General features: G+C 32.5%; 1 protein-coding gene across 1 annotated transcript in view; it reads right to left on the bottom strand.

The window, feature by feature from the left end:
• Positions 1–14,699, bottom strand: part of LOC130441881 (5-hydroxytryptamine receptor-like) — a 366,379-nt gene that overhangs the window by 6,911 nt on the left and 344,769 nt on the right. Inside the window, exons 5-6 of the mRNA XM_056775706.1 lie at positions 9,949–10,231; positions 8,404–8,861 (exon numbers count right to left, since the gene is read on the bottom strand). Of these exons, the coding sequence (XP_056631684.1) occupies positions 8,404–8,861; positions 9,949–10,231 (741 nt within the window). The remainder of the gene's footprint in view (positions 1–8,403; positions 8,862–9,948; positions 10,232–14,699) is intronic.

Raw genomic sequence — 14,699 nt, forward strand, 5'->3', positions numbered from 1 at the left:
CCAAACATTTCCTGTGTAGCTTAAATTTATTTCTCTAGTTGGGACAAAATATTTTTAGATGCCTAAAAACCAGTCCTTTGGAATGAAAATTAAATTTCTTGGGAAATCAGGATAATTTGTGAAAATGGTATACTATGTTCAAAATATGACATTAATGTCTAATACAAAAAAAAAATTGAACGTAAGAAATATATTATTAATTTAAAATTACAGTAACAACATTTACATTCTTAGTAACGCAGTAGTTCTTCGTACTAAATACCGTTGTTCTTGGGCACGTGTTTAAAGTATACTGAATAATTTCTCATAATATTCCATAGATGGTGTTTAATCTTAGATATCATTATAAAACTGTTTGCTTGGGACATCATTACAATGCTAATAGATATTTTTTACATTACACATTTAATGAAATAAAGAATAATTTAATCTGCCTCTCCAACAAAGAATGAAACCGTAACTACCTTAAAGTGAATGTATTACGTTTTTTTGCAATTCAATCGGTTTGACTTGTAACTTTTATAACAAATAACAGCAACTGCACAGGAAAAGTACGTTATCAAGTCGTGTCGAAGTCGTTGAGACAGGCACGTGTGTTTATTGTGTGGCCACTGAGTTACGGCTGTCAAATTGTATTTACTGACGATGTTTACATTATTATCATTTTCGTGCGCAGTTGTTTATTTATTGGATCAGTCAGTGTTAAAATATATGCATTTTGTTATTTTATTTTGCGATAATTTAGTTAGTTGAATATTTACAACTGCGTAACTGCTTACTGAAAAAAAGTAACGTAGTACTTGCATCGGTAACCCAGTTGGTTTTAACGTTATTTATATTATCAATCAAATCCGGAATACCCATATACTTTATACTCTCAGAAAGAAGCTTCTGCACTAAATGGCGTTGAAAAACGCAGAAAAACAATTTAAACTAGACCCTGCAAAAATGCAGAAGCCAAGCAAAAACATCGTGAATGGTACCAGAAACGATGAAAACGTCAAAACAAATTATGGATAGCACACCAACGTCCAGCTCCAGTTTCATTATCTAGAGATCGAAGACAAATTAAAAGAGATCGATATACAATGTAGAGAAAAAATTGCAGGAAGAACTACAAAAGGTAAAAACGAAATGTAGTAAATACCAAAAGAGATACCAAAGAGCTCCTGCTCCCGTCATTGACGTTCTATCGGATGAGGAAATATTCTTAGATGACTAGAAAAATTTTATGGTGTAAGTGTTGTCAGCATCAGACATCGACAAAATTTTGTCGATGAAATGCTTCATGGTCTTTTCTGTTGCAAAAAGAACATTAACATATGTTGAATTCGTTATTGGGTTCAGATACACATTTGCCTGATTCCGCCTCTTTTTCGATTTTTTCCCTAGTATCTTCTTCATCATCGTCTTGAATTTTTGTTGATGTACTTCTGATTCCTCTTCGAATATTTCAGTTCTAATAACTTATTTTCCACACCACTAGTGAAATTCAATTAGATTTTTCATCACGATGTAATACATGTCCGATGAGAACTTCTTTCTTCTGTATATTGTACCGTTCCTTCAAGATTACTTCATTCAATCGATCCCATAATATACAGTAACAGTCACTATTATTTTTTTCCTGTTTCAATGTCTAATGATTAATATGCCTTGAATATTCTAAAATATAGCGACCTTAACCTTCTTTTCGCTTAACAGTTTAGTGCTTAATTCAAGTGGTTTTCAGTTGACAGAAAACGAGGTTACTATTTGAAAAGACCATTGGAGCTTTTGTACAACCACGCTCAAACTCCATATTCCAGTCAGTGAAGGTTGACTTTTGTGGAGAAGTATAACCATAATTATTTTTGAATCCGATTCTTTTTTATTAATGGATGTCCAGAAAAAAGAAGCTACATAAGTATACCTATGCTTGTACTACTTAGAAAAATAGCAAAAGTCTTGTTTTCAAAATTATGCAAAATAATGGAGCTTATGTGGTCGAAAACGACATTCTTATTAAGATAAACTTTTTAATATTTTTAGTATATTTTAAGGCACACTTTGGAACATTTATTATCAAAAATTGCTAAACTACCTTTTAGGCACGTTAATTATGAAATATTTTACGAACTCAGTAGGTCTGTACTGACAATCATACTTATAAATATATTTTTTGTAACACATTTTAATAATTGAATTCATAATTTTGAACTAATCTCATAATTCTGAACTGAACTGTATTGTATTTCTTAAGCATGTGATTTTGAAACCAGTATATATATGTTGAATATTCGAAATCCAATTTTTATCGTTATTCCAACTCATTTAAAGATTATACTGTTGATTTTCGTTGAATGAGAATTAATGAATGAAATGTCAATATTTTCTCCTATTAGGAAAATTTATCTCAAGGATTTAAGCAATTATTTTCAAAAAATTAACATTTATTCATCATTAAACAAATTTAATGACCTATAAACGGATTTAATCGCTAGAGTATATATAAAGAGTAATTATTACAATGAACAGTAAACACAATAGAAGCCGTCTAATCCCCAATATATAACATGTCGTAAAAATGTTTCCAACTTGTAAGCTCTATTTATTTTAGCTGAAACGGAAGACAACGTCAAGTTGTTTAAAAGGTTGGTCTGTATATAGACCGGTTTTTTCCCTATGGGTATTTTGAGGGATTTTGTAAACACTTCGTCTCGTCAACTACTTGATAATTTCAAAAAAGAATCTATAGTGAATTAAATATCATCAGTCTTCCTTTGTGAATGTATAATGAACAGTGGAAATGAATAATAACTGGAAACGGAGGTAAACAGCTATCATTTTCAAATTATCCACATAAACAGAGTATATGATGAATATATCATTGAATGCGATTATAAGAACAGAAAATTCAAAAAGTTGGAAGATAATCGTATTCTCAACAAGGAAAAGCAATAAATGAAATTGAAAACCTAATGACATACGTAACATTCAAGTTGTGCAAATAATACTTGAAGTTACTTCAAGTAGACCACATTTAAGTGACAGTTGATTGGTATATTGGTATATACTTATATACCAATAAAATAATAATAGTTATTTATGCAACAAGTGAGTAAAGTAATACTTTTTTTCACAAACAGGACGGTTTGACCTACGAGTGAAAGAGAGTTACTTTACTCACGAGTTTCATACAAAACTTTTTCTACGTCCGTAGACTTAAAATAATTCGACAAAACTTTTATCAATTTTATCAACTATGAGCATTATTAATTTGAAGTGAAGAAGAAGTTATATTACTATTGGAACTTGAATTGGCAACATTCAACGAGTTCAAAGAAATAACATCGTCTATATTTGTATTGGTCGAACTAGTTGCTGCCGTTAAATTTCTACTGCTGAATCCATTTTGATTTTTATTGAATCGTCTACGTAACCCTTGGCAACTGTATTGGATTTTCAAACACCGTGCTTCTTTAGTTGATTTATATCACCACCAGAATCCACTGACAAAGACACCAAAGAGCGTCGAACTGTATGTCCAGTGTAGTTTTTTGGATTAGGTAAATTCAAATATATGTTGCGATAAGCAAGGAAATTTTTGAAAAGATATCGATACCTACAGCTTGAGTTTTGCATTTTCCTTTTCTATACTGTTTTGACATTTGTGGGTCGTTGGTTTTCATATTTTTTATAAATGTTTACCAAGTTTAGTCTATTGTCAGATATTTCACCAATAACAGTAAATCGACGTTGAACATGAGTTTTTGTATCAGGTACTGTGATAATTGAAATATTTTTGGTATTATCAATATCGTTACATTTCATTTTGTATAAATCCTCCTTCCGCAGAGCTCCTGCGATTCCGAATATTAAAGCAACCTGAAAAATGTTACAAATACTATCTAAGCTTACATTAAAATGTTTTGCTATCATACCTCATGGATGAGATAATGATCGTCTGAAGCTTGCTATTAATTTCTTCACGGGAAATATTTTAGATTTTTTGAGTCTACAGCCAATTGATTTATTTTTCAAATATGCAATGAGTTTCGAGTATTTACTGATGTCTACGTCGTTATTTACCATTAGGGCGCCTTTCAGTTTTGAATAAGTCGACCAAAATGTTGAAGACTTTGGATCTAGTTTCAAAGTAAACTAGTAACACTCTTTCTGTGAAGCTGTTTATGCCTTTTTTAGTGCGCTACTTCATAAAAGAATTAAATTCCTTTAAATACTGTTCCCTGGATTTCTCAGGGAGAAGATTCATAGTCGCTGCAGTTGTCGATTCAACAACATCTTCTAGTGTGCAGCTTAAACTTTCTTCACTATTACTCTCCATCACTAATAATAACTATTACTATACTTCTTTTAATTAGACACAAGACGGATTTTCTTGAACGAATATCAAGAAATAAAAGTGTTTATCGGAGAAACGAAATGACATGAGAAAGAAAGCGTTCACAATTTTATAATTGCCTTACAAAATGACACGTTACGGCACTTTTTACACGCAAAAGCGTGAAAAAATGAACCGCTACGGTACTTTTTTTCACACTTTTTGACCGATTCAGAAATTGCATTATTTATGAATGCAAATTAATGAAAAAAAAAACAGACGTGAAAAAATTAACTTTTGAATCCCATATTAGATCGGTCCTGACTTTTATTGACGGTGAACGTTCTGAAACTACGTTGTACTCTTGATTTAAAATAAATCTAAAATTAACGTTGGTCTGCATGTTACTGTGAAGTTATTCGTATCACCATTTTCAATAATATATATGTCTAGTGAATTATGAATATTATCAATTCTATTTAAAATGAATCACGCTTCTTTCGATTCACTATTGAGTGATAATAATTGGAAAGCTCATTAGTAGTATATACGGTGCAGAACAGCCAAATGGAATGAATGTGTTGATAAATGAATGAGTGCAAGTAGGGAACACATCGATTTTGATACTCATAAAGGAGGTGTAAAAAGTGATTTTTTTCATTCATACTTTAGAAGTTGGACGTTAATATTACGCCCGTTTCGTGAATTTCCACAATCCTTATCAAACTCATTTCGAAACATCAACGTTATCGGAACATTCATATTTTATAGAGAGTGCCCTATAAATAATATCGGTTTCTTATGTTGAAATCAAATAATCATACAGGGTGTTTCTATATTCGACTTACAGCCCTCTACCACAGAGAGATCTCAAAAAATGAATCATTTTGATATAGGAATACGAATACTTACGGGGCCAAGTTGCTGAGATATAGGGTGCTCAAAATTTTAAATCAAAATAAAAAAATTGCCATAAATCAATGACGCCTTTAAATTTAATATTATAAACAAACTTTAGAAAAATTTAACCAGTGGCGCGCTGTCGGGGTTAGTTGTCACTTTTAGCCCCCTATTTTTCACGCCACTGGAGCAAATTATTTTTTCAGCTTTGTTCTAAATTACCTGATTATTTTTAGCTGAAAAACTAATAACCTTTTATGGAGCTAAAATGAACAGTGTTGTAGAAATTTGTCTCTAATCAAAAGTCTGCAGGTAATTAAATAACACTCAATATTTCGAAATTATAATCTAGTAGGCACCTGTCATATTTTTGATAGTTCCTGACACCTTGTTTATTTAACATGATCTTGGTACATTCAGTCATAGAATTTTAAATTGGTTTTTACTTTAATTCAAATGAATATTTCATTTGAAGGAGTTGAAGAAATTGGTAGAATGGCAACTCGTTTATACCCACAAATATTTCGCAATCGTCGAATTCCACATCATTCTACATTTGCAAGTATTGAAAGAAGGCTGAAAGCAACTGGAAATAAAAGAAATAATGCTGAAAAGCAACGTACAACAAGGACTGTGCATTTGGAAGGGGAAATATTAAATAATATTTTTGAAAGTCCGTCTTTAAGTACTCGAATTGTAGGTCGAGCTTGAAGAGTGGACCATTCTAATGTACAGAAAGTTTTAAAAGAACAAGTGTTATATCCGTACAAATTGGCCAGTGTTCAAGCTTGAGAACCTAGAGATTTTCAGGTGCGTATGGAATCTTCAAACTGGTATTTACAAAAGTGTCGGAAAAATCGAAATTTTCCATGTATTGTATACCTACGAGGCTAGATTAACTAGGGAACAAATTTTCAACTCTAAAAATAGCCACGTTTGGGATGAAGAAAATCCGCACTTTGTTGGTGAAAGATTTCAGCATAAATATTCGGTTAATGTGTGGGTGAGTACCGTTGGAGATTGCTTAGGGCCTTACATTTTACCAAATAAAATCAATGGATCAATTTATACGCACTTTCTGGAAGAAATGTTGAATGAATTTTTGGAGAATGTACCATTATATGTTGGATAACACATGCGGTTTCAACACGATGGGGTATCTGTTCATTTTGCTTGGGCGGCATGAAGTTACTCAAACAGACGTTTTTAAAGTGAATTGGATTGGTCGGGGTGGATCCAATTGTTACCTTCCAAGATCACCTGACTTAGATCTTGTTCAGATGCGATTATTGTACAATAAGAACCTCTTATAGCTCCATATGAAAAAATCGGTAGGATTTAAGTCAGGTGATCTTGGAAGGCAACAATTGTATCCACCCCGACCAATCCATTTTACTTAGCTAGAATTCAAGCTGCGGTAGAAATCATTCAATCCCATCCAGATTCATTCTCAAAGACACATTTTTCAATGAGAAAACGGTGTAATAAGTGTATTGAAGTAAGCGACTAACAATTTGAACAACTACTGTAACTTTGTCAATTTTGTTAAATTGTGCTACTATTATTTTTATTTTCATTGTCAATTTTGTTATTTATTGTAATACATTTTCGTTTGAAATTGAGATTATGAATAATTTGTATTTGTTTTGAACTTTCACTTAATCATTAGTCGAAATTAAACGAATAATTAATTAATTTGTAAATTACTTACGTGCTTGCAGATTTTTGTTTAGAGGCAAATTTCTACAACACGGTTCATTTCAGCTCCATAAAAGGTTATTAGTTGCTTAACTCAACATAATCAGACAAATGAAAACAAAATTAAAGAAATAATTTGCTCCAGAGGCGTAAAAAATAGGGGGATAAAAGTGACAACTAAGCCTGACAGCGTGCCACTGAATAAATTTTTCCAAACTTTGTTTATGCCAAACTATTATTTTATTAAGGAGCATATTGGTCACCAAATTTGAAGAAAAAATTGAAGGCGTTCTTGATTTATGGCAAATTTTTGATTTTTAATTAAAATTTTGAACACCCTATATCTCAGCAACTAGGTCCCGTAAGAGTTCGTATTCCCATATCAAAATGAAGCATTTTTTGAGATCTCTCTGTGGTAGAGCGTTGTCGGTCGAATATAGAAACACCCTGTATGAAAATAAAGTCTTAATATTCGAGCCCATCATATAGTATTTGTCTTAACCCAACGTTCAATAAGCTCTTTGAGATCTTGGTACAACCAGTCCTTGGGTTTAGATGCAAAAAATTGACGCACTGCATTTCCAACATCTCATTTGATTTCAAATTTTGCAATGGATCTGAATTTATAGTGAATTGATGGTGAAAGGTGCGGATTAAATCATGGATATACTACCACCAAGCTCTTCAGTCTTTCTCAGCGTAACTTTCGCATTATGTGATATTTTTGCAACAAAACCCGCTTTCGATTAGCTAAACCTGATTATTTCTCAAATAAAACCCCTTACATTCGCATCAGCTATCTACTATATACATCTAGAATGATTTAGAAGTACACGAAACTTTAATAATTTCGCCAGTCACGACACCATTGTGTGTAATTATCCTTTGTCCCATCACTCAATTAAGAATTTTCCATGTTCAAATTGTTTAGATAAATCTATATTTCATCAGAAGTAATAATGTCTCTAATAAAACGATTTTATTTGGTTATGGCAAAGAGCTATTGGTACACCTCAACTCAATGTTTTGCTTGAATATCATTTAAATCGTGTGGCACTATTTGATAACTTTTAAAGATCTCACCTAATGATTATTATTATTATCGTATTTTCAAAGAATAGAAAGAAATCCGATAATCGGCGAGTGCTGGTACTAGGTTTCCCTTCCCAAGTAGGTGGACGACCTGAGCGCGCTCGATTTTCAAGCATCAAATCTCCACTATTGAAACAAAATCTTTAAAGACGATATGGTTATCATAACATGAAAGACAAATATAAAATATGTTGATGAATTTGGTAAATTTTCATAAATATTGAACAAAGAACCTGAGTAATTCAGAATTATTTGATAGTTCATTGTATAGGTCAGGATCTGATTGAAAGATCCAAGGTTTTGATCTTCTCCACTTACCTTTATAAGAATACAAATTATTTTCAAAGGAAATAATGAATATAATGTAATTATGATATACAGTGACCTACCTCTTCGATTATTTCCCTTTTGCTCCCATGTCACCATAACACTACCGGGGGAATCAGAACTTCTACCTGGAGATCTCTTCTGAGGTATATGCAATAAATCGTTATTTCTCTTTATTTTATTCAATGACGATTCAATGACTTCACTAGGTACTATTTTCAGTTCTGGAAGTGGAGGTTTATTGTTAGGATTTCCAAAGTAAGGACAGGTACACGGTTTAGGAAGAGTGTAATCACTTTCAATTTTTTCATTTGTACTATTTTTCTTGCTAGAGTCTGGGTCAACGCTTTCATGAAAACTTGCCCGGCGCTTCCGCCATTGAGGAGAGAGATATTTACTTTTATTTTCTCCTCCATCAAACGTGGATGCCCTTCTTCTTCTAAACTGAAACGACCCATATTCAGAACTTAGTAGTGAGGAATGAGAATTTCCTAGATTTTCTTCACTTTTGTTAGCAGAACTGTGAACAAAATATTTCAATCAATATTATTTAACTCATACATAGTGGAAGTTTGATGTAATCTAATCGATTTTGTCAATTATTATTCTATTAATCGAAGAAGCGTCTACAGTTTAGAGCAGATTTAATGTAATTGATCATGTTCATATCAAAATTGTCATCAATATATTTTTTATTTTTGTGATTTTACAAAATATTCTATGTGATGATGATATCAAGTCTCAAGAAGATACGAATCAAACTAGGTTGAAGTAATCCAAGACAAATGTACTATTTTTGAAATAATACACAGGTAAAAAAACGGAAAATCATAGAATTGGCTTGAATGGGAATTCATTTTTTTTACATATGCTGTATACAGTATGGGGTGGATAATTTTGGATTTGATAATATTTATCTCAATAGAAATATAGGTAACGCTGCACATGTTGAGAAACAAGAGAGCTACAAGACTTTTTAGTGAAAGGATTCTATTCGAGTGCAAAGTAGTCACCATCAGTATATTTCTGAATCCGAAAAGCATCGCAGATTACAATAAAATCAATTTTGTATGAATTTTCATATGTGAGAAAGATATATATTCCAGATGAATTCCTCATGCCAGCTTCCATAAACCACGTCACACAACTGAATATTTGAATGAGAAAAACATCGAATTCATGTCTCATTGCCCGTATTCACTCATAATCAGTCATCGCTCAGTGACTTTTTCTTGTTCCTCATTATGAAAGCTGTGCGGACAGCGATGTTCATTACCTCAAGAAGCTATTGAAGACTATAAAAACCATGTTTATTTATATCAGCTTGAAAGTGGAAAACGTTTTCAACGATTTTAGATTTTGTAAAAATATATGGACGTTAATATTTTGGAAAAAAAAATAAAAAAAAAACATTTTGTATCGAACTTCGTTTCTGCTTCATTTTTTGTATAAAGACGAACCAAGTAATTTAACTTGATCCTTAGATTTTATGTATGATATTAGTGTAATCAGAATCTCAATGATAAGTACAAAATGGGATATAAAATTTATATCATAATCAATATACCGAAATCAAGATGAATACATTTTCTGGTAGATTCACTTACTCATATTTCAACGTATTTGACGAAGAAACCGGAGTACTTATTTTCTCCGATGCCTTGGCAAAACTATTTGAGGCCGCTTCTAATCCTCTTGACAATTTTAGCATCTCCGTGCCGAATTGTCCCAAAGCACTCATAGTGCAAGGTTTTGGTTCTGAGTCCTGTATCCACAACTCGTGCGTATCTAAAGTAGTCAATTCTGTATCAGTCGATGCCACTGAATGAGTGTTTAGTTTGTTCCCTGCTTTAGAGGAGTTTAAAAATCGACGCCAGGTACACTTCCGATCTAAAAAATTAAACAAGTATATAAATCATAGGTCATAGGTTCCAGTTATCCAACTACGTCATTTATTAAAAAGAACAACAAATCCAACCATATTGACCATGTGAAAACTATTAATAATGAACTAAGTTCTATGCTGTTCAAGAATGGGTTTAGATCACTGGTATCTAGGACTAGGTCTAAGAATTTAGCTTTCAATACAATATTCACATTATCTATGAATTAACTGATTAACTAAAAGAAAGATTTTCTCATTATACACCTAGGTTTCAATTTTAATGTAATAATAAGAAGTTAAGTAATGTCTCTGGTCATAACTTTGCATTTCGTGGTTTTACTCTAAGCTTTTGTATAATTATAGCACAAACCAATACCTTCAGTTTGTTTTGACCATTCCTTCATTATTAGTGTGGCCCCAACGTATAGAATGAATACAAATATCTCGATTTCCTACCTACAAGTGATGAAATTTTGTCTCTTTTTCAATGTAGGAGATTTGAAAATGACTTCCATAGCAGTTCGTGAGATTAAGACACAAATTTGTGTTTTGATGAAAATGGAGATATTGGAAAAAACACGCTAAAATAAATTTGGAGTGGAGCATCTAAAGTCAAACGAGGATAGCATCTGGCAACCCGACTGCATTTTTTTTACTGGCGCCTCTCGCGAAATTCGTGTTATTTCAAAGATAATGATTATACTAATTGTTATTAGCCGGTTCGTAATGTTAGTGATTAAATGAGTATTTTCTACTTATCATCATCGGTGCTATATTGTACGAGTACACATATTATTGAGGGTATTACAAGTAACATAGGATACTTTTTATGAAACAATAAATTATTTGTCAAAAAATCTCAAATTCTAGCTTCTTCAACGCTATCTAGCAGTCCAGTAAGTTCCAACCCTGAGTACTGTAATTCCGTTGCAATGTATCACCGAAGGTCATATCAATACCCAATCCAGTTGACTATAGTTTCAGCTGAAATATTTTTATATTTTTTGTTATTTTTTTCTGTCATTATATATGCAGTATAAAACTATTTCAATTATTGAAGTTATATGTCATTTATGTGGTTAGATGCTATTCTTTGTTCCAAATTTTACTCTATGGTTTTAATGTCTACTTTGTTCTTCTTTAAAAATGCCTCGAAAGTGGAAATCTGATCTGTACAAAAATTCGTCACGGGCCCGTGCAGCAAAAGTTGCACGAAATCAAGAACCCTCGGTTTATGCAGAGCTGAGAAGACAACAGCAAGCTGAACGACAAAATGATTTGGGAGCAGCTGAAACTCCTCTTCAGACAAGAGTTTGATCTGGCAAGCAACGCTGCAGGCAGCTAGAAGAGCGATAGAAACGCCAGAACTTACGTAGGCGAGTAGAATTCATAATGCAGTTCAATGGTAGTGGGTTTCAATATGATCCTTCAATTGAATATCATAATCATCCTTTGATTGTCATTGGCTCAATAAATAAAAAATGTTACTATTGCGATGCTCTCAAATAAAAACTATTGGACTGTGCTGTTCCAGTGGTGTTCACTTTAATTACTTGGTGAACCAGAAGAGCCTTTAAAAACTTAATTGTTGAGTATTACAGATGGATCAAATCAATTTTTAAGCAAAACAAGAAAGTATGACTCTTGCTTCCAAATGACATCCTTTAGAGTTGATAAAGAGACAAGAATGCTGGAATTTTCACCAATTTTCACTGTACAAGTAGAAGTATCTCATGAGAAAACAATTAATGTGAATGATGTAACTAAATATTGGAAATGTATTTGTTCATGTAAGAACGGAAGGAAGAGACACAAAACTACCAAAAAGGGACACATGAGTTTTATTGGCCATTTGAATAGAACATTTGTAACACTACAATTTTTACCAACATTTTTATACAGTTCTATTATTTTAGTATTCCGACTAAAATTTCAAATAACACTTTCTTTTGTTCATAGAGCAACAAAATTTGTTGGTTTTGTCGTTCACCTCTATCGCAGTTTGAAAGAAAATTAACAGATATCGCCTACTTCGTAATTTTCGAGAATAAATTTATTTGAATTTTTGAGGCTAGGTGTCATTTTTTCGTTAGATGCTAATGATTATGATTCTAATTACTCTCACTGAACTTCCATTCCAATTCAAAACAACAAAGTGCAAGGGCAGATATTACAGGTATCGGAATTGCATTTAGAAAATCCCCGATTCTCTCACGGTTAACTATATGAAGCCTGATCACGTGTGTAAAATGTCCGAAATTTACACATACTTGCACTCGACAGGAAAACTTATTATATTTTAGACCAAGTGATTTATTTCTAAGAACGCGAGGAAGGGTGAACTTTATGTTGATCAAACAAGTTTTTCAAAGCTCACTTCAAGGGATGCCTGGAAAGTAATTTGGAAGAGGTTGAAAAATTGTACAGTAATAATAAACCTATGTACCATTACGCTAAGTCAAAATTTAGGACAACCCCTCGCTAGGTGCCTTCTCGTGGCTCCCACTCTCAAATTGAGAATGCAGCCGTCATAAAATACAAGTGTTTATTCCTTATCTCCTCACTACGTATGGATTGTCTGAGCTCTGTGAACCCCTATGGATTGCGCGTTGCCTGGAAAGCTCTTTTACCTGATACCCTTAAAAAAGGTCTGAAAACAAATAAATCCGTCATTTTGATGGAGCCCATATTGGATTTACAATGATTCTCTACACAACGGTGTATAGGTACCAGCCTATCAATCAACAAGGATGTGAAAATTTAATTACTAAATTTGACCCAAACAGATGAGTAAATAAACATGGAAAGCTGCAAAAGCCACTTAAAAATATAAATTGGTTAAAAAGGGTTCTTTTTGAATGATCGTGAAAGCCACATCATTCGCATATATGGTTAATCGATATGAACCAGATTCAAATTAAATAGGACAACATTATAGTGAGGGTAATGGAATCAATGGGTATGTATGAAACTGCTATACAGAGGGTGTTTAATGTTTTAATTTGTGAAAATGCTTACGTCATTTACGATGCAGAACATTTTTGTAATAAAAGTTTGGAGTGCGATAAATATAAAACTTGGTGTTGTTAAGACACTGCTCGAAACAAAAGTTTAAAGCAGCTGTTGCGTTAAAGAAAATATGTGAAGTTCAAGATAAAATGTTCGCGCTCAGGTCGTCCACCAGAAGAGGATATTGGGGTAAGAATATATATATATATATATATATATATATATATATATATATATATATATATATATATATATATCATACAACAGGTCCTTGATCGGCCAATAGAGGATCGTTTTATTAGACGTATTTTCACTTGTGATAAAAATGGATTCATCTAAACAGTCCAGCCCGAACATGGAAAATCAGTGTTTGTACAAGTATAATCATAATATTTGTCGTATGTGTGATGAAATTACGAGTGTTTGGTGGACTTCGAAATCATTCCTGGTGAACTTCGAAATCATTCCAGATGGTCGAGCGATCCATGCCGATGTATAATGGTAGTCAGATTACTATTCATTCAGATTCATAGAGACATATTTACGTGGAAAAAATTTTGAATCCAAATGAAAATGTGTGACAATTTTGTACATCTAAGCCCAAAGAAGAGTTTTTCCAAGATATCGAAGAGCTGGCTATACATGTGTTTGAAACCATAGACTACGATGCGCTATACTTTGAGGTTTATATTGAGGTTTCCTTTTTGAATGATTACACAGGTCACCAAAAGAAATTTTCTTTGCGCAGGGGTTTAATTAAAAATATTCTTATCATAAAATCATATACATAAAAAGAAGTGTGATTAGAATTTGAAAATATTTGCTTTTAAGAACAGTGATTTGACAATGTTTGATTTTTGCGCCCAATCAATATCGGTTTTCGCGCGCTATTATTGTAGAAAGAGGAGTAAGAGGACGTGTAAACAGTGTTTCTTGCATCGCTCGTTGTAAACGTCTTCCATATCATGTTTCGCTGTATCAATCTGTGCAAAACGGCTACAAGAAGTTGTTAACGAGATGCTGACTCGTTTTATTATATTCGCGGCCAATTTATAAGTGAGAGAGAAAAAGTACAAATTCAAAGATTTGCGAGGTATACCAAGCTTACTTTGATCTACCAGTTAGAAATCAAGACAAAAAGGAGCTCCACATGTATCATATAACTCTTGCAGATACAAGGTTGAAGTCATATTTCCTAGAATCACATCCACTGCAGTAGAGTAAGGCCAACACAAAAATATTTAAACATATCTATAATGCATTCAATATATGTACATGGTTCAAGAAAACATAACATTGAACTGAAAAATGAGTGTAATCTAATATGTTTGATGAAGAATTTAACTTGTCTTTCAACACACAAGACAATGACGTCTGTGAAGTTTTTGACCTATAAGTTCATTTTACCTTATTTATTCTATAAACTTATTCTTATAATAATTTGAACTAGGTTTACGTTATGTT

Source organism: Diorhabda sublineata, chromosome 3 (genome assembly GCF_026230105.1).
Source record: "Diorhabda sublineata isolate icDioSubl1.1 chromosome 3, icDioSubl1.1, whole genome shotgun sequence".
Taxonomy (NCBI): Eukaryota; Metazoa; Arthropoda; class Insecta; order Coleoptera; family Chrysomelidae; genus Diorhabda; species Diorhabda sublineata.